The following is a 19,916-nucleotide window of genomic DNA, read 5'->3' as shown; positions in this document are numbered from 1 at the left end:
TTTTGAGATGTGGAGGGTTAAACAACAGAGCAGAACAGTTCTAAAACTTTCAATTAGAAAAAAGCCTCTAAAAAAAGGCCTTAGTCACATTTTTCTCCTCACAAAGTGCCTGGGTGCCTGAATCATGAATTCAGGTGTCAAATGCCCGAACCACGCTCCGCGTCACGTCCGATGCGCGCGCAACACGACCCGCTTCTCCCATCTTACCCCCTTCGGCCAAATCTTTTTTTCCCTAATGTATCCGCTATAGCTTCTTCCCTCAAATTCGCCTCCGAGAGCACAATGGACCGTGTTTCTGGTCTCCCTGAGCCGCCTCGATCAGAACCTCTCCTGCCTCCCTCGTCCCAGGAAATTCCATCCTCCCCGCCTTCTGTTATTTCCGAAGCTGGCGGTGGACGACGACCTAGAAAACCCCCAACAGTCACGCCTCGGTCCTTCAGACGTTTTTTCACTCCCCGTTCCCTGCTCAACAGCGGTAATGCGAGCGGTGTCAAGACTAGTCGCCAGGCTTTGAGGGCTCTGACTTCGCCAGCTGTTAACCGTCTTGGGCCCGCATTTACGAGATCTTCCAAGGCTGGCAGTCCCAGCAGCCCTCATCATGGCTTACCAGAGGATATTCCTCGGACTCCGAGCAGGAAAAGAAAGCATTCGTTCTCTTCGGTGGTCTCCCCACTACAATCATCGCCTTTGAAAAAGTTCGTGTGCGATCACCGGTGGGCGACGATGTGGAGCAAAGGATTACCATTCGCGATATCGACTTGACCTCCACCCGAGGACGCTTTCGGGAACCCACGCCACCAAGCCCACCTAAGCGCCGACCTGTCTCTCCTATCAGCCGCTCTCGGGCTTTGCAAACGTCTGGTTCATTGTTTATGCGCACTGTACAAGGCTCGCGTGCCGGCCGAATGACTCTCCGATCTACTGCTGGAGCGGGTAGGTTTATACCACTTTTGTACCAATGGTTTTTAATCTAATGTTCCCACAGGCTGGCAAGATCTTACATCCAACTTCCATTCGCGACCGGAAGACCGCCACTCATGTACCAGCTATGCTACGGATGGGCAGATGGCACTCCCGTTCTGCAATGCCTCTTGCAACAGTAAGCCCCCGGTTTCCTTTCTATGGGGAGGACTTAAGGATGATCTAACATAGAGAAGCCAATTCACTCGTTGCTGTGGGCGATGAGGAGGAGGAGGAATCCGCCTGTTGGACTCCTCCAAAGAAGATGAACGCGGTTTCTCTAGTGCATATCTCGGCTTTCGTCCTCACATGAACTCGATCATGGACCTCGAGTTTTCGTCCGACGATATGCTGCTGGCTACAGCTTCCGGAGATCAAACATCAATGATCATTGACATGACTACACAACGGCCAGTCCACTGCTTGTCCAACCACAACTCGTCAGTCAAGCGCGTTCAGTTCCAGCCACGCTCCAACAATAATGTACTCGCAACTTGCAGTCGGGATGGTAATGTCAACATTTGGGACCTTCGTTGCAAAGGGTTCGAGCGTCCGGCACTGCAAGTCAGATGCTCGCTGGAATCTGAGGACGAAACCAACCCTGCGCCTCCAAAGATGACCTATCCTCACGTTCTCAACACCATTCACGGTGCTCATGCATTCAGCACACCGCAAAAAGCAATGATGGACAAGGCCGAGGCTCCTCCATTCGGTCGTTCCGATATTACTGTCACCTCCCTCGCCTTTCTTCCTCCTGGCCAAGAGAACCTTTTCGTAACAGCCTCAGAGGCCAGCGCCAGTGTTCGCCTCTGGGATTTGCGCACGGCGCACAATAACCGTCGTGGCCGACCTGTTCTCCCACTTTCTACCACCAGGGAGCCCGACAGCCACATCAAATATCGCCGGTTTGGTCTTACTTCTATGGCTTTTGGTGGTGACGGCGCACGATTGTACACTCTCTGTCGAGATGGTACCGTATACGCGTACTCAACCGCGCATCTAGTGCTCGGGCACGCACCTGAACTTTCCCAGAACCACGACCGTCCCCGACGCTCTGGTGGTTCCGACAAGGAGGGTCTAGCCCCCCTGTACGGTTTCCGTCACCCACGACTTCAGGTCTCCTCCTTCTACGTCAAACTAGCACTGCGCAAAGCAGTCAACGACCGCGCCGAGATGCTGGCAGTCGGCAGCAGCGACCATTGTCCTATACTCTTCCCAACCGATGAACGATTCTTACAGCCTCCTGTTAAGACGATGCCCGATGATCTCCCCGTGACTCGAACCTCCCTCTTCACCACTCGGTCTGGACTCCGCCGCACAAACTCCAGCGCTGGCCTATCCGGCCGCCTGGAAGATACCATCCCCATCCACCAATCTGGCACGCCCCTCGTCGAAGGCCACCAAAAAGAAGTCACGGGCATGTCCTGGACAGTTGACGGTGAATTGATTACAGTCAGCGACGATTATAGCGCTCGATGCTGGCGTGAAGGTCCCGAAGCCCGCGAGCTCCGCAGTAACAACAAGAAGGATGGCCGGGGCTGGCAGTGTGGATGGGCTTCTACGAAAGACTCATATGATGATGAAGACGAATAATTCCTGGTCCTTTTACCCTTTTCCTTGTTTGCATTTCCACGGTGTTTTCTGTGGTTTATGGCGTTTTCTTGTGGGCATTTATTAGGCGCTTTATGTGTGGTGCATGATTTTCGTTAGCGTAACATACCCCGTTGCAGTTTTGTTGCATTTCTCGGGGCTTCCTGTCGGCCTTATGCCGGTTTGATGGATCCATCGAGATTTTCTTATGTCGTGTTTTCCAGTCAAGTACACAGTAAGGGTGTGAATCTGTGATCAAAGTACATATTGGACGTTCAGCTAGCATTAAACGATCTATGACTTATGATCCAACCCTGCAACCTAAAAAGCTCACGATTCCTGGATAACTAGGTAGATCATACGCTCGTGTCAGTTATCACCACAGGGCCAATTTTCGTCTGCTCCTTAGCTCCAAGACGCAACCTTGCCAGTCTCAATCAAGCCCACCAACCCATGGATGCACGGACAAATAAGAAGGATAAAGAAATAGTCTCGAGGCCAATTTAAACGATCAAAATAAACCACCACTCGGAGAAGAAAATTCTATTCACAGCGATATTTTCAAGCTGGGGCAAAAAAGAAATATCTCAGGTTTTTTTAGGAATAGCCGAACGCGGGGGTCGAACCCGCAACCTTGAGATTAAGAGTCTCACGCTCTACCGATTGAGCTAGCCCGGCAGGGCTTGGTGGAAGGAGTCGCAGTAAATGAATCTATGAGGGGTAAAACGAATAATGTAGATTGTTTGACCTCTAGTTAGGTTTTGGTCTGATGTGCACTCGAGCACTTTGGTCAAGATTGGTTCTTCCTAAGATCACAGCCATTTATCTGGGCGCGATAGCATTATTCTCGGTCTTATTAGTGCCTCTGATTGATTTTTGGTCTTAATTTGACTTTCTGAGTAGTAAAGATATTTTGTGGTGAGATCACTTTTGAATGTATATGTAGGTTCACCTGTTCAATGCATGAACAGAGTGGTGCACATATAACCTCCAAATGTTTAATATCTACCCGGTGCAAGTCTAGAATATGATTGGATTGCTATAATTATAAGTTATTGCATTTCAAATTTCGATATCTAGGATGGATTAAACCACCCATGGGCCTTCAAGCCAAAACACATTCCCACTTTCCAGAACCCAACGCTGCAGCGACGCCCGGGAGCCTTCATCACTATTCATAAATCTCATGAGCTTGTTCATTGCAAGCCTTTATATTCATGTGAAGTTTGAACAAGTCTAGTATCCATGTCCACTGTGAGATCCGTGTCCCTCATGCCCATGGTGTTGGCCATGATGACCCTGACTGTGGTGCTGGCCGTGGTGCTGGCCGTGATGCTGGCCATGAGGATGCTGGTGCTGGTGCTCGTGGTGCTCAGGATGCTGATGCTGCTGATACTGCTCCTGACACATCGACTGCTGCTCCTGATACCTCGGCTGCTGATGACCATGTTCACCATGTCCAACACCCTCATCCTCAACTTCCCTGGACAGTCCGCCTGGAATCATATTCGAGAGCTTGTTCAGCTTATTCAAGTTAGAAATGCCAGGGATCGGCAAACTAGACAACTTATCCCAAGGCAAGCCAGAGGAGCTCTGATGTCCCTGCTGGGAATGAGACTGGCTTGAGAACTGGGAGAAGAATGACTGCGACGAGCCTCCCTGAGACTGGCCATGGCTCTGTCCATGGTTCTGTCCATGAGAGCCACCACCAAGAGCAGCAAAGCCACCGCCGCCGCCGCCGTGAGTGTGGGGAATACCACCGGTGTTGCGACCTGCTCTGACGCCTTCAGCACTGAGGATGTTGTTTAGGTTGTGGCCGCGGTCGTCGCGGGAGTGGACCCAGCTCTGGACTGCTTCATACATTGTTCGATGGGCTTCGTTGTGCATGTTTCGTAGGGCGGGGTGGTGGAATACGTTCATGCAGTCTTCTAGGACCTCGTGCTCCGGGACGTTGACGTGCTGCCAGGCGTATAACACGCGAGGTGCAACGTACTTGAGAATAGCGGAGGCTACCTGGCCGGCAGGCTCGTTTAGGACGTTCGCGAAATGGTCCTTGGAGAGCATGGAGTGGGTGGGATCGGTACAGTGAGGATCGGTCCAGGGCTCGTACTGGTGCTTGCCAGACGCGTCAACAACGCCTGCAGAACCAGCCTGGAGAGACTTAGAGGCAGCGTTAATGAGAGGTCGGATGAATGGAGCGAGAAGTGACATGATGAAGACAGTCAGAGTCTCGGTGATCTTCTCAATGATGGCCTCCAGGCCGGGAATCTTCTCGATAATCGAGCTCAGCTTTCGGACCACCTTGTCACGGAAAGCCAGAATGGGATAGATCTTCGATACGGTCTCTTGAGGATTAAAGTCGGGCATGCCCGAGAGTCCCGGACCTGGACCACCCACGGAAGGCTGGTTAGAGCTTGGAGCACGGCTCGAGCCCTGACTATCAAGTCCTCGATCAGAGTAGCCCATGTGCGAGCCTCGGGAGCGATTACTCGTCTCCTGTGCCTCAGACATCTGCTTCAAATTCTCAGCTTCAGAAACAAGGTCCCTGGTTCCGGGAATTTTGCCCAGCAAGCCAGTAAGAGCATTGAGGGAGTTGCTTGATTGAGATTCGGTCTGTGCATCGCCAAGTGCAATGTCCATCTCGTTGACCTCGGACTGAGTGAAATGGTCAGTAGCCTCACCCAGGACTGAGTGGAAGAAATCGACCATGCCAAAGGTTCCAGTCACCAGCGGGAAGACGTGATGCCCATGGATATTGATCTGAGTGGCAGTGCCGGTATGAGGGAAAATATTTTGGAAGCCCATCTCGCGCAAAGCCAGCTCACAGTAGTTGGTATGGGCCGCAAAGTCCTCAAGCGTATGAAGACCCTGACCTAGACAACGGAGAGCCTCACATAGGTCATCTTCATTGCCCTTTTGTTGTCCATGAATGTACGTACGCCCATAGTGGATGCTGCGCTCCAGACTGTACTTAACATAGGCGGCACTAGTGGCCCAATCACCACGCTCATTGGCAATATAATTCTTCATACCAGTATTCTGGTCAATATCGAGCTCGACCTGGCGGACCGGGGGTCGTAGACGCTTGTCGTACTGGCGGGCATCTTCATTATCGGCGTAGTCCTTGGGGTTACTGGAAATGAATTAGCAAAGGCAGACATTCAGAATGAATAGCTTCCATACTCAATATGTTCCTCAGGACGGTAGACGCCCAATCGCTCGGAGGTCACCTCGAACTCGCCCGTCGCATAGCCGAAAGTCAGGAACGAGAGGACCCACACAAGCACGCGGATTGTGTCGGACTGGAGATTTTTCAAGGTCCCGACATCCATTGCTTGAGAGCTGAGTTACAGTCAGTTGATGCCCGTTCTATTTGTTCAACCGTTCAATATTAACTCACTAATCACGCAGCCAATTGCCAAAGTAGACGCGCTTGATCTGGGTCGATGTCCATTTGTGACCGGCGATGAAGGCGACGGTCTTGAGCATATCTTCGATGTCACCATGACGCCAGTTCTTGCCCTCGACGGCGGAGATGGATGCGATGTCTAAGGTTGTTAGTACTAACTCGAAGAACGTGTATAGGTAAGATCGCTTACTGCCGGCACCGAAAGCGTGGACCTGCGGCAGGAGCACCAGACACACGAGCAGGGCGGGGAAGCCCGCACGGAGGAAAGACATGATAGGCGTACAGTCAAACCAGCGAAGGCGAAGGAGTGTGAAGGGATGAGACTTGAGAGAGAAGATAAAAACGAAACCAAAATGCACGAGGGGAGATTTTGAGACTTTGCCTCAGCCCCGTTGATCTTGGCAGTCGAAGATCGCCGAGATCTTATGACGTTGGGACCAAACATCCTTGGCATGATGGAAAAGTTGGGCCTGAGAATAGCCGTAGGCCTTATTTCTCTGTATACGCCAATATGTCGACACAGAGTTCTCTGGTACCTGGCGTACCTAGCTCCAGTGGCATGTTTTTGGTTCACCGCGGGGTATTCGGACCCGCATCAGCTACCCAGTATACGTGTGTCTATGCAAAGGAGCTACGCAATAGCCTAAATCTAGACAAGGTACAGACAAAGAAGAGAGGCTATGATGAATTTCAAGTTTCATCATGTCTCTGCTTCGAGCTAATTCAAGCACCACTTGTGGGCTCCCCACCGGTCAGCTTGAAAGCTGCCCGATAAAGAAGTTGGGCCGTACAGGTTCGATGTTCAGGCACTCGCACTCAGGAGAAACAAACCCTAGAACAATAAAGCTCCTAAGACATCACACATCCGAAGATGTTGATCCTAAGAGACCTGAAATTGTTTGATCGGCTGCCAAAATGAGGCTCAACAGGGCCCTAGGCATTCGGCTAAACCTCCGATTCCTCAAAGGAACATCCCCACCTAGGCGGCACATACCGGAGTAAAAAAGTGCTTCTTCAGGATAGCTTGGCTCTTCTACCATCCAGGCATATGATGTGGATGCAACACAACAGAGAACGACCATTCATGAAGTTTCAGCGCAGAGTGATACTGTAGAGCAGAAAGAGTGACACACCACTATCCAACACGAATTCACCTATAGGTCAACCGTTCGATCGACAGTCGGAAGTAAATAAGCCACGACCCTCCGAGTCCCCGATAAGAAAAGCATCGGATCCACGGTAGCATCGAAGCCGGGACAATGTCACTGTAGTACCTAGAACGTGGGTGCTAAGTAGCATCGACCCCAGGTACCGTCAACCCCGCAGTCCATAAAAAAGAAGCACCATGTCTCCGAGTTCAACCCCTCCACTAACTACACCTCTCCCAAAACACCCCCATCCACAAGAATGGCCACACCACACCTCGATGCCCTCAAGCGCGACGGCTTCGTCGTCGTCCGCAACATCCTCACCCCTTCCGAAATAGCCCACTACCGCACCATCGCCACTGAAGCAACAACCAAAACCCGCTCTGGAAGCTGGCCACACTTCCGCACCGTCCCTAAACAATTCCCCCCATGGCCAACAACCCCACCTCCAGCTTCAGAAGGCGGAATCTGGGGCGTGCAACACCTAATGCACCCCTCAATGCCAGGCCGTGACTCGTTCGCACAATGCTACTTCTCGCCCTCGATCCTCGCCGTCGTCGAAGAACTAGTCGGCGTAGCACCAAACACGGTCCCTGAGCCTCTAGTAATGGAATTATTCAACCTTCTCGTCGCGCCGGAAACCAAGGATTTCAAACTACGCTGGCACCGCGATGATGTCCCCGAGACGGCGACCGCTGAAGAAGAGATTCAGCAGCTTGAAGCGAAGTCACCTGGTGGACGCCAGAGCCACGCGCAGTATAATCTCGCGCTGTGTCCTGATGCCTCGCTGATTGTTGTTCCGGGTTCGCATCGTCGCGCGAGGACGGATGCAGAGAGGAATGCTGATCCTTATGAGGCGAATATGCCGAATCAATTAGTCGTGCAGCTTCAGCCGGGCGATGCGGTGTTTTATGATAGTAATATCTTACATAGGGGCGTTTACAAGGGGAAGGAGGAGGGTGGAGAGGAGAGTCGGTTGACTCTTCATGGGAGTGTGGGGTTGAAGGCGGATGATGAGACAGATGCTGAGAAAAAGAAGGTGAGGGCTACGGCTGTTTTGCAGCACGGAGTTGGGGCTTGGGTGCACAGTGATGAGGCGGCGTTTGGGCTTGGGGAGAGGCCGGAGAAGATGAGGGCGAATCTTGTGGCTATGGGGACTGGGGAGGGTGTTGGGTTTTCGTTGCAGGGTTAAATGTTGTATTAAGTCAATGTACATTTTGTGTGAATACAATCGGTAGCTTTTGGATGTGGGTCTTAGTTCGATGTTGTATATCACTTCATTAGATGTATGAATTAGATTGATACAAGGGTAATTGGACTCGAGAAGTCTAGAATTTATTCATGTGGATAGATGCTAAGGTTCTATATTGTGTCCATTCGGTCTACTACGGTAGCCACAACTATAGAATAAGCTCTAACTAATCTCCAACTATGGATGGGCTACATCATTGCTGAACCCCCACATCAGCCAAGCGAACGCCACTCGGCAACCCAATGATCTGCCCAGCGATATCCTGATTACAAGTTCCCACCTTCGCAGCCCCGGCGGAGTCCGTCAAACAACCACCCTTAGTGTTCTGCAAGTGACCAGTAATAGAGTAAGTCCATGTCGCACTCGACCCGCTCCCACATGACACGAGATCGATCCCAGATTTGCCGACCACAAGGCACTTCTTCACGTCCGACAGCGGGCTGATAGTCAGTTTGCTGCCGGTGCCGGAGACCCGCCAGGCCTGAGAATCGGATGCCTGGCAGGAGGCGAAAGATACCGTCTTTCCTGCCGTCAGACAGCGGCCTGAGCTTGTGTCGAAGACCATGCCTGTAGGTGTAACGCTGGTGCATCCTCGTGGGGGTGTAATGCGGTAAACGCTGGTAGCGTGGCTGTCCAGGGTAATGTCGATGCTCTTCTTGATCGTTGAGACGGCGCCGGTCCAGAGATCACGGGCACGATACTGGCAGGTTGAGTCTAGACCTAGCTTCTCGAGAGAGACTTTTGTAGATGCAGTGTTTTTGCCGGTGTTCAAAATGGTGACTAGTCGGTCGCCGTTTGCCAGGGAGCGGCTCAGTACATCGAAGTGGCTGTCGCGGCTGACTAGAGCAGCTTGTTCGGCGAGGGGATCCTGGTCAACGGCGATAAGATCCTTGTTGGAGAGGAATTCGATCTCGTCGTCTGATAGATCGGGGATGTAGGCGCTGATGATCAATGGAGCACCTGAAGAGGCCCAGATTGCGAAATGGGACTTCTTCTCGTCCATGCTTAGACCTGGGTGGTCGGGGATGAGGAAGTCGGGGTCATTATAGTAGCCGGGCATCTGGTAGCGCACAACCCGAGTGTGGAAGTGGTAGTTGGCCATGATACTCTCCCATGGGCTACCCTCTGCATAGAAGGTGATCACATCGTCTGAGTGACGGGCCAGCTCTCCGTAGTAGGGCACCCAGTCCATCACTTTGGCCCAATCGGTGTCGTTGGTACAGAAGTAGGCTGGTGCAGACTCGGAGAAGATCAACGGGTCCTCCATGCCGCTCAGGATGTTGTGCCACTTGTGGTAGCGGACGCGATACTCCTCTGCATCGGAGCGACCATCCTCAGCGAAGACATTGCATCCGTCTAGCTTGAGATAATCGATGCCCCAGTCTGCAAAGGTTTCGGCATCCTGCTTCTCGTGTCCATAAGAACCTGGGTAACCACCACAAGTGGCATTGCCCGAGTCTTCATAGATGCCAAGGTGGAAGCCATGTTGCTTGGCGAACTTGGCGAGCCACGGAATACCGTTCGGGAACAAGGTAGAGTTCCACTGCAAGGACCCATCTGCAGCACGGTCATGGGTCATCCAGCAATCATCAAGATTGAGGCGATTGTAACCCACATCCAGAAGACCACGGCTCACCATGGACTTGGCAGTATCAGTAAACAATGTCTCATTGAGATCACACTCAAACCGAGCCCAATTGTTAAATCCCATCGGAGGTGTTGGGAGGAGCTTGACGTCCTCAACAGACGCTTGAACAGGGAGCATTGGGAGCATCAACAGGCCAGCCAGTCTGGCCGGCGTGGCCCAATTGGTTACAGAAGACAACCCCATGGTGTCAAAGAAGTCAAAGAAGTCGAGAAAGTCCCAAAAAGCGATGAAGAAGCTGTGTAGATCAGTACTTCCAGGAAGCGGACATCTATATGCACATTCAGGACCGAGTTCAGGCCTCGCAGGAACTGATTCCCCGCACCGGCGTCTTTGGGATCGACACTGATCATACGTTGGGGAAGTTGCAGAGACATCGGACTGCGACGGTGCCATTGTAGATAAGCAGTTAATCTACGTTTCGGACAAGCATGCAGCGATAGTCGATCAGGGCCCCGAATCGACGTGTTGTTCCTGACCCTGGCCCTGGCCTTGATTCTGACGGGGAGATGGATGTGGCGCATGGCTTCGGGGCTTAGTATTTCCAGACATTATGCAGGGGGCATAGGTATGCACTGTAGACCTGTTCCTAAGTACTCAGGCCTCTATAGAGCCCGGGCATCGTTCCCAGAACCGCTCTGGACCAAAGTACCATCCCTCGTGCGGCGATCAGTAATCACTGGTCAGCCAAACCTTAAGGAACCCATGCGATGCATCACATCCAGCTACTCGCCACAATCTTCAGCCCCTGGGAATTAACAAACAAGAGACAAAGAACGAGGAAGAAGGAACAAGGAACAAAATAAAGACCCGTAAAAAAAAGCAAGCAGTTGATAGATCCAAAAGTGAGATGCGATTGGAGTGGAGCCAACAATAGGGTCATCCCCCGGGCTTTAATAACGGTCTTACAGGCGGGGCCAGGGTCTTCACGGAAATCCCGGAGCTTTCCTCCTCACACACCAACACAATGCCGCCCCCAGACTCGAAAACGAAGATTCGCCCACAGCAGTCGTGTCTGAAATGTCGCGAGCGCAAAGTCAAGGTTCGTCCCGACCTGATCTCCGCTCCGCCGAAAGCTTGCGCCCAAACCCGCGAAAAGCGAAGCTAACAAGTGCAGTGCGACCGCTCAGTTCCATGCCACGCGTGTATCATCCGCGGCCTCGAGGATGAATGCACGTACCTGACGACAGCCGAGGACCGCGCGCACATTAGCCAGGCGGAGTTGATCGAGCGGTTGCGTCGCGAGGTCGCGCAGCTGCGGGGCCAATTGAGTCAGGGTCCTCGGCAGAGTCCGAGCTCAAGACCACGCTATGCGCGCGCGCATGCAGGAAACAGTCCTGGGTCTGGATCTGGGTCCAGCAACGCGGGCGCGGGAGCTGGAGCTGGATATTCGGGCGGTGGGTCGGCGGACGGGAGTAGCTGGCCTGGGAGCTCGCCTTCGTCGACGACTATGACTATGACGAACTCGGTTACTGTTACGAGTCCCGATAGTACGGGGAGTGACTACGGGGCGCAGATGCAGGTGCATCCGGTGCAGGGGCAGTTTGGGCCTGTGGAGATGGATGTTGCGACTGTCGGTGAGGCTGGATTAGGGGGTGAGTTTGACGAACTAGATTGCGCGGGGGATTTTGCTGATACGGTCTCAGACCCATTGGAATATGCGACCATACCGCAGTGTCATGTAGGTAGCATGGCTTTTGCGCCGAGTGAGATCCCGGGTTCGAACTCGATGCACGGCTTTCAGCAATCCATGCCTCCGGATGTTGGTATACCTCCGATGGAGATGTACGGGGGTGATAGTCCTGGCTATGCAATCGAGGGCCCAAATCAAATACAGCCGTATGTCGGCCACGAATATACGAATTACACTGAGAACGGCACAAATGATCAACGATCTCATGCCTATCAGCAATGGGGCCACGATACAGGACACCAGAATCCACCAGTGCATGTTTACCCCGATTCTTCATATTATACATTATCGTCTCTTGGCGCATTTTCCCATGATCCCGCGCATCTCCCTTTGACGCAGCCTCTCGCACAAGATGCTCCACACATGCCCGACGAATCATTCAGGGCAATCCCTTTCGAAGCCATCCCGGACTCCTGGTTAGGCGAAGGGAAACAAGCGCTATTGGAGACTCTTCTTCGGACGATCAGTAGCTGTGACGAGGAGCGCGTGGACCAGGTTGTGCAGGTTGTTCGGTCCAGTGCGACGCCCGAAGAAGCCGTCTCGGGAATCTGTCAAGTGCTGGGAATTGGCGCGCGATGATACACCGGAGTCCTGCACCAACAGACTGTGCCCTGAAGACCCCCACATACTCCTTCCACCAAGGAAGGAAATCTAATGCGTTAGAAATAATAACACCTTTATCATCCGAAGAAGTCATGAAGCCGTCAGTCGTGATATGAGACCCGATACTGAAATGATAGGGTCAAGCTTGCAGTCGTAGTCGAGGCCCACAGCCATATCTCATGATCTCATGATCTCATGAAGTCGATTGGCCATTTGACTCATCCAGAGGCTTCTGCCCGTAGACAAAGTGGAACAGCACATAGAGATGGAACTTGTTGCTGACCAGTTCAGCACGCACTTTCTCCATATACTCTTGCGCATCCTGGAATCCGAATCCCAATATTCGCGTAAACAAAGCAAGCGTGTATGGCTCCACGACCTCGAGAATAGTGATTTTTCCCACGCGTCCGATCTCTTTTAACCTGCGGTTCTTAGGCCAGCCTCCGACCGGGCACTGTACTCGCATTAGCATCCAATATCTTCACCACCCCAACTCCATCCAATCCAGGAAAACGGAAGGGAACGATGCACAAAACCAACCTTATAGATATCATCCGCAATATTAACAAATCCCTGATCCTCCATCCACCCACTCATCTTCCCAGCAATATTCATAGGCTTGCCAAACTGCTGACTAGCCTGACTCAGCCGAGCCTGCCAATCCATAATCATATCCGCCCGATCATGCGTCCCATCATCACTCAGCACCCACGCCTCAAACTCCTGCGCCTCAAACCAACCCCCAGGCTTCAAATGCGTCCAAGCCTGTTTCAGAAGCCTCGGCCAATCCCCAATCCCGCCACCCATACTCCTCGAATGAATATAATCAAAATTCTTTCCGGAATACGTCCAATCAGACTCCGCATCGTCAATATAGAAACGACAATTCGGCGGCGCCCAGTTCGGCTGGATCGGGCTTAGATCAGTACCGATGATATTCGCGTTGGGATAATCTTCGGCCATTTCGAGGGCCCATTCACCTGTGCCGGTTCCTATGTCGAGGATTCGGGTCGGGGTGCGGGTTATTGGGGCGCGGTGTAGGTCGCCACCGGAGAGGAGCTTGAAGAGGTGGTGCATTAGGGCGAGACGGTCTTGTTCCTCTTCGTCATTTGGGAAGGGGTATTGGCCGTGGCGGTAGGCGTGGTAGCGGCGGCCATTTTCGTAGCAGTAGTCGCGGACGGAGCTGGCGAAGGAGAGATTGGACCCGACGAGGGATTTGGTGTCAAAGAGGGAGTCGTCGTCGCTTGTCTGAGTTTGTGAGATCTTTGTATAGACATGGATTGAAGGGGGTTGAGAGGTTGGGAAATGGTGAAGAGAGGGGTAGTTGGGTGTGCGGTTTTTGGGCATACACATGTGCTTTTTGGGGGAAGGTTCCTTGTTTACGAAAAAAAAAAAAAAAAAAAAAAAAACAACAACATAGAGCTACAGAAAGGGAGGAAGGGGAGGAAGGGGGCAGGGAGCTTACATCGATCTGAATGCGCTCGTAGGGGTTTGGTTGAGACATGGCCGGGAGCGTGAGAAGATGACGAAGCTGAAGCTATCCAGAGAGTGAAGTCAGACCCGAGCGAAAGGATGTCGGGAGACCCAGAAATGCGGGCCTCAGCCAAGGTTTCCGACCCCGCAACTCCCGGGGTGTCGGTATGTGACCGGTCAGTTTTACTTCCTGCACTTCCAAAGTTGTTTAGCCGAGACCGGGTGCAAAAGTACGAGACCACAATGATATCCTGGTAATCCAAGCTGTCGGGTTGGGATCCCCCACTCTACCCTGAATCGTTCCCAAAGTTGACTCGTGAATTTGTGTTAGTTCATCTTGTCATGATTCAACCCTATTTTTACTAAATGCAATTATAGGTACCAAATTTGCCCTGGTGGGGCTTTTTATTGGAGCTGTCATAAAAGTTTACGACAGTGCTCAGGCTCAGGCTCAGGCTCAGGCCCACCTGGTAGATGTTAGCACGGGCTCAAAATCTGTGATCAAGCTCAAGTTAGTCACGTGGGATGACCGATAATATTCATCTAGACTTTGAGTACATTGTAGTATATTCTAAAGATCCCTTGGCTGAACAAACTATGTTGTCGTCTTTTGTAAATTGTGGCTTTGCATTAAATCACATTCGAACATTTGAACCAAAGAAAGCCACGCAACTAGAACATAAAAAGTAATGATTGTCGTCTATTCTTCTTAAGATCCTCAAACTCTCCGCCATTCACTTATCTACGACGATAGCCCCTCGGAGGTGTAAGGGCAAGGAATGGAAGAGATTCGGGTTGTTTTTTTCTATTCTCCTCAAGTAAATACTTTCCCCAAGCTCTCTCTGAATGGGACAGGAAGAAACATGGATTGAATTGCAGATGCTTGAATCCCAATGACCCGGAGATCATTGAGGGAAAAGGAACCCGATTCGTAGATTTTAATATGTTGCTATAGGCGTTTTAAGGCTATCATCACGCATGGCTTTCGCGTGGGCATCCATTCTAGCAAACAATGAGCCGGATAAATAGGCCGTGACAATAACAGGAAAGCGCTACGGAAGAGGCGCTGAAATGGAAAATTCACGTCAAGAGGGTTCACGTGTTGCATTTTATTGAGGTGAGCTTCCTTGATAGCTCACCCCTTCCCCTAGGTCAAGCTCGTTAAGTGAATCAAAGCACTCAGATCAGGCTTGATTTCCGCCACTCAACACAGGCCGTTCAGAGATTTGTTCACTCTACATAGTGAACAAAAAGCAGCGAAGAGTGAGGTCTAAAGCGGAATGGGAAAAGCCAAGAATTGCCAGACATTATCCTGTACATACTAATATGCACTATCCTAGGCTCTGCAGCTTGGCTTGCTCATCCTCAGTCAGTGCCCCGTACAAATCTTGGAATCCCGGCTGCGCCACAGCGCGCTGGAAAAATTGTGTCAGGAAAGCCTGTGTTTCGTCGTCCCGTTGTCGCACCCCGAACACACTCTCCGTTCCACCCTCGCCGAAGCTCATCAGCTGTTGCTTGGTCATTCCCAATCCCAGATCCAGCACTTGTCCCGGCACATCCTCCCAGTCATCGTCCCCGTCGTCGCTAGCCGCATCGTCTAGGGCTGCAGCCTGGGCGGCGTCGATCTCTTTGTTGCCTGAGGCGGCAGATAGTTCTTCCACCAGCACCTTGACGATCTTCAAAGGTGCGGCCACCGTAGTATACCGATCGGGGTTGGTGCGAGCCTGCGACCGAGTCTTAATGCGACCGGTGTCCTGGATGATGAGGTCGCCCTTGACAGGCACTTCCGCCAAACGTGGGTCTGACAGCTCGTATAGTCGCGCCAGCGCAAAGATGTTCTGCTTAATCTCGTCGTAACCGGCGAAGTTCACCGAGTTTTCAAGCCACTTGCTTAGCACCACCGCTAGACCACTTTGGCCATCCAGGTTGACCTGTGCGAGGAAGTCCACAACCTCTCGTGGGCTGATAAGGGTAAGTCGGGCAAACACCAGAATCAGACTCTGGATGAACTGTGCCTGCTGGGCAGTCGCCAGACGCTGAGCCACAGCTTGGAGAAGTTGGGGAAGATAGGGGCCAAGGCGCTCCGAGCCGGCCTTCTCCACCAACTCAGCGGCCAGCTGGCCAACCTCGACGGCGGCATTGTCATCCACGGCTGGGCCAAGGAGGCGGTCAATGATGACAAGGACGACCTCGAGTGCCTCCTTGCCAGATTGGGGATCCCGCCAGGCCACGAATTGTGCAAAGTCGTGAGCGAGCATGTGGCGCACGGCTTCGGTTGCGGGCCGGATCAGCTCGGCCTCAGTGGAGTCCAAGAGCAGGCGGTTGAGCTTGGGCATCACGGTCTCCACGAAGCCTGGGGGCATAGGCTCGGAGCTACGCTCGGCCAGCGCTCGAAGCAGGTCGGCGGCAAAGTTGGTCAGAGCGTTCTCTTCGGTCATGTTGCCGACGTCGATGGCGCCCATCAAGGAAGGCAGCACCTTCTCACAAAGACGCATATACGCCTCAGGGCCGTGATCAGTGATCTGATCCACGATATCCTCAAAGGCTTCAGTGACGGTCATCGTAAGCTGAAAGTTTTCGGCTCCACTGCTAGCAATGTTGAAGAGGACATCGATAGCCACAGACGAAAGGACCACGCTAGAATCAGCCATGATGGTATCGCGGAGAGTTTCGGCAAGAGTGACCTTGAGATCGTCACAATCAGACTGTTCACGCAGATCGTGCGCCGAGACGAACTCGGAGAGCGCATTGATCACGGTAACCTGGAAGGGACGAGCCACGCTGATGGGTAGGGATGGAACGAGATCCTGCAAGACTCGGATGGCGGCAACCTTGACCACCTCGGAGGGATCTTCGGCGATCGCCTTGAGAGTCGCCTCCAAATAAGACGTGGTGTTCTGCTGGAATCCTTGGCCCGCAACCCGAGCCAAAGCACCTGCTGCGAGATAGCCTCGAGCACGCAGGAGCTCCTCCTCCTGCTGGAGTGCGTAGTTGACAAACCGAGTGAAGTGGTTGGCCAATTCGAGAGGGATGTCCTGGGACACTTCGCCAAAGTCCCTGAGGAGGAAGTTGAGGACGCAAAGAGCAGCCTCACGAGATTTCCATCTGTTCAATAACGTTAGCTTGATTCATTAATATAAAGCGAGCTGCAACGTACGAAGACGAGCTATCAGCGAAGAGGCTGTTCATGTAGCTGAACATGCCCTCAGCCGCTTTCTCCTTCAGCCATTCACCGGCCTTGATCACCAAATCACCACTGCAAGATCTAGGGGTGTAGTTGGCCGTGACAGAGGTCTCCTCCGACAGGAAGAGGTTCACATCGACATCCCAAAGACCCTCCTCTTCCGAGGTGATCTGTGCATAGGAACTGGAGAGCTTCATGATCTCCACAAGCCAGCCAGAGGAGCCCGCAGCCGCACCGGCATTCTGAAGTTGCTGCTGCAACTCTGCTTTGACCGGGGGTGCCTTGAGCAGCGTTTGAATGAGATCCAACTCCTCCAAGATGAGGAAATCAAGCGAGTAAGGGAGACCATCCACATCCTCCAAGCGACCTTGACGCTCGTCATCAATATAGAAGTTTTGGTATATCGGCAAGGCATTGGTGAGCTCGTCCCAAACGGTTGAGAAGTAGGCGGGGCTCTGGGCTGTCAGGAGACCGGGGAATACCCCACGGATTTTCATGAGAGTCTACAGCAGCGATAAATTAGCATTTGTTCCAATGCATATTCGAGATGCAAAGCGCGAGTGAGTACCTTGACAACCTGAATCTTCAAGCCGATGATTCCACGCCACTGCGACGCAACCTCGCCCGACTTGTTGGCTTCTTCGCTGGACGGAGGTTGGGGTAGGGCTGCCTTCAGAGTCGAAACAAAGAAGGGCGACCATGCACTCAGCAACTCATCCACAAATTGCTTAATAGCCACCTTGTGTTGTTCCAGAACCATTTCAAATGTGTCGAAGCATGATCGGAAAACCGCGACGGAGAGGGCTCGCATCATGGGGCGACGAGTTTCTGAAGTGGCCACTGCGAAAAGGGCAGAGACGAGATCGCGAGCGACATTGAAGAATTGGTCTTCGCTGAGTCCAGTATCAACCAAATCTAACAGTACCTTCAGAGCTCCGTGCAGGGCGCTATCGGTGGTCGAGGCATCGTTAATGATCTGCAGCAACGACGGTAGGAGTTCCGGCCAGTCGTCGGGGAAGTCGGCACTGGCAATTTTGCTCACGGCATAACTGGCGGAAGCCTTCACTTTGCGTTCAGGAGTATCGGTGGTTGTGGCGAGCTCGAGCAGCGCGCGGCGGATTTGTACCTTGTTGACCTCGTTAACAAGCACCTGGCCCTTGAATTCGTCAAGCATGGAGGACCAGCCGGCACCGATGAAGGTGCGCAGCACGGACAGGGCGGACTGGCGAAGGTTGACGGGAACGGACTCATGGGAGGCAATGGCTGTGAGGGAGATGGGGAAGGCTTCGTTGGAGTAGAGGGATTTCAGTTGGAGCTCCGCAGCCTGTCTCGTGGCGGTCGTGGAAGACTGGGTGTTTGCCAGGAGCGATAAAAGTTCCTGCTCCATGGCTAATGATCAATTGATCAGAGAAGGACTGTGGGTATTGAGGTTGGCTCTAGGCCGCGTAGGGAGATGGGGTCAATAAGTTTGCGATAAGGGAGACACGAGGGGCAGAGGGCGGTCAATCAAATGTCTGCCGCAAAACAAACATTTGCATTGATAATGATCTATATTCAATTCCAAAGGTCATAAGAGTGAACCTCATGGGATCTCTCATTTTTTCCCAAGGGGGTTTCTTCTCATATTCATGCTGATTTGTGTTTTGGCGGTTGAAGTAAAATATAGCCCGACCCATTGGTGGGGAAACTACAGTGCAAGGTCGACTCCTCGTCCACTGCTATTCAAGCAACTTGAGTCGATCTATTATCGAGGCCTAAAAGCATCCTAACAAAGCCGACCCTCATGCTCAGCACCAAAAAGCCAAGCGCTAAGAGCTGCGAGGGATGCCCTCTCAAGCGCTGGAAGGATCTGCGGTGAGAACGTGCAGGATGTACCTTTGGCAAGATACATCATCGCCAGGCTTTCTCTATCCGATTATTACTTGCCGAGGCAGGTGGCTTACAGTGATGGGGCTGACCATTCAATCCTTCTTGTCTTGCCACATTGTCGGCAACACATGGGTCCATCAGACAGGGATATTAGATGGGGGGGGGGGGGGGGTTCCCCGACGATTTGTAAATACCCTGACTTATTCGGCTCTACCCGATGGCTTTTGAGATGGAATTGTTTTCTTGAATGATGTTTTACAACTCCAGCTTTTTATATTCCTCTGTAGACATCTACCGCCTGCCATCTCAAAACCTCGTTCACGGGCAGCAGTCACTAGTTGACTCGCTTCCCACGGGCTGTGGCCTTGGGTTGCGGGCTTAGTCAAATGCAACACGTCACTTGGAGGCAAGGCATCATCCACCTGGTATCCCCGCGGTAATGGGCTAACAAGGTTGCATGTACAGAAGTACAGTACTTAGGTGTGGACCTCGGGTACCTGGAGCGAGCGGAAAAAGCACGAAAAGGCGCGGACAATTCGACATTCCATGCAGTTCAGTGGGTTGGAATTAGGGAACGCTTGCGATTTCAGCGCTTGATACCGACCGGTCCCATTGGGTGCCTGGTGGATCGTGATCTTTCGGAAAGAATGGCAAAGGCCCATCGGATTCAATGTCGGTCGGGAAACTGCTCCGTGCAATAAGACAATGTTTCGAACGTATCACATTGTCATTGTTGTTTGTGGAAGGCGAGGATATTACCGGCGTTAGACGACACAATTATTGAAGACAATAGCATTGTTATATGGTGGTTCTACTATTGTTATCTAAAGTACCTGGGTAGCTTAGCTATTCCCGAGGGGAAGCGTAAGAATGCCCCTCACTTAATCTCCATGATCACCGAGAAAGGCGAAGATCTTTTAGCGGTGACAGTATACATAGAAACGGATGGAAGGTGATGACTGATAATCGCGGCCGAAAGAGTCGATCTCCTGGGGTCAATTTGACCGGAACAGACAGACAGCGCCCCCGGGGATCGTACCCTTGTCCCCAGCGGCCGCCACTGCCGTCAGAGATGGAAGATCACCGGTAA

The 19,916-nt window shown here is 52.3% G+C and overlaps 7 protein-coding genes across 7 annotated transcripts; 3 read left to right on the top strand and 4 right to left on the bottom strand.

The window, feature by feature from the left end:
• Nucleotides 1-282: 282 nt before the first annotated feature.
• N7443_006633 (WD40 repeat domain-containing protein) lies at nt 283-2,553 on the top strand (the record flags this gene model as incomplete). Its single annotated transcript, XM_056886689.1, has 4 exons — nt 283-534; nt 588-933; nt 986-1,099; nt 1,187-2,553. The coding sequence occupies 4 exons, from the start codon at nt 283-285 to the stop codon at nt 2,551-2,553; spliced, it is 2,079 nt and encodes a 692-aa protein (XP_056740338.1).
• Nucleotides 2,554-3,786: 1,233 nt separating this feature from the next.
• On the bottom strand, nt 3,787-6,231 carry N7443_006632 (Het-C domain-containing protein; the record flags this gene model as incomplete). Its single annotated transcript, XM_056886688.1, has 4 exons — nt 3,787-5,683; nt 5,734-5,892; nt 5,951-6,098; nt 6,150-6,231. 4 exons carry the CDS (start codon nt 6,229-6,231, stop codon nt 3,787-3,789), a joined length of 2,286 nt encoding a protein of 761 aa, XP_056740337.1.
• Nucleotides 6,232-7,366: 1,135 nt separating this feature from the next.
• Nucleotides 7,367-8,299, top strand: N7443_006631 (phytanoyl-CoA dioxygenase family protein; the record flags this gene model as incomplete). The annotated part of the gene is made up of 1 exon (XM_056886687.1): nt 7,367-8,299. The coding sequence occupies one exon, from the start codon at nt 7,367-7,369 to the stop codon at nt 8,297-8,299; it is 933 nt and encodes a 310-aa protein (XP_056740336.1).
• A 253-nt stretch (nt 8,300-8,552) lies between these two features.
• aglA (putative alpha-galactosidase) lies at nt 8,553-10,190 on the bottom strand (the record flags this gene model as incomplete). Its single annotated transcript, XM_056886686.1, has 1 exon — nt 8,553-10,190. One exon carries the CDS (start codon nt 10,188-10,190, stop codon nt 8,553-8,555), a length of 1,638 nt encoding a protein of 545 aa, XP_056740335.1.
• A 781-nt stretch (nt 10,191-10,971) lies between these two features.
• On the top strand, nt 10,972-12,276 carry N7443_006629 (Zn(II)2Cys6 transcription factor domain-containing protein; the record flags this gene model as incomplete). The annotated part of the gene is made up of 2 exons (XM_056886685.1): nt 10,972-11,046; nt 11,122-12,276. The coding sequence occupies 2 exons, from the start codon at nt 10,972-10,974 to the stop codon at nt 12,274-12,276; spliced, it is 1,230 nt and encodes a 409-aa protein (XP_056740334.1).
• A 217-nt stretch (nt 12,277-12,493) lies between these two features.
• Nucleotides 12,494-13,653, bottom strand: N7443_006628 (class I SAM-dependent methyltransferase; the record flags this gene model as incomplete). Its single annotated transcript, XM_056886684.1, has 2 exons — nt 12,494-12,754; nt 12,841-13,653. 2 exons carry the CDS (start codon nt 13,651-13,653, stop codon nt 12,494-12,496), a joined length of 1,074 nt encoding a protein of 357 aa, XP_056740333.1.
• A 1,451-nt stretch (nt 13,654-15,104) lies between these two features.
• N7443_006627 (uncharacterized protein) lies at nt 15,105-18,344 on the bottom strand (the record flags this gene model as incomplete). The annotated part of the gene is made up of 3 exons (XM_056886683.1): nt 15,105-16,878; nt 16,931-17,460; nt 17,526-18,344. The coding sequence occupies 3 exons, from the start codon at nt 18,342-18,344 to the stop codon at nt 15,105-15,107; spliced, it is 3,123 nt and encodes a 1,040-aa protein (XP_056740332.1).
• Between the last annotated feature and the right edge of the window lie 1,572 nt (nt 18,345-19,916).

This window comes from Penicillium atrosanguineum, assembly GCF_028827265.1.
Source record: "Penicillium atrosanguineum strain IBT 20685 chromosome Unknown utg000005l_segment0_segment0, whole genome shotgun sequence".
Classification (NCBI taxonomy): Eukaryota; Fungi; Ascomycota; class Eurotiomycetes; order Eurotiales; family Aspergillaceae; genus Penicillium; species Penicillium atrosanguineum.
Note: the sequence above shows the minus strand (reverse complement) of the source record. Positions and strands in the feature narration are given on the sequence as shown.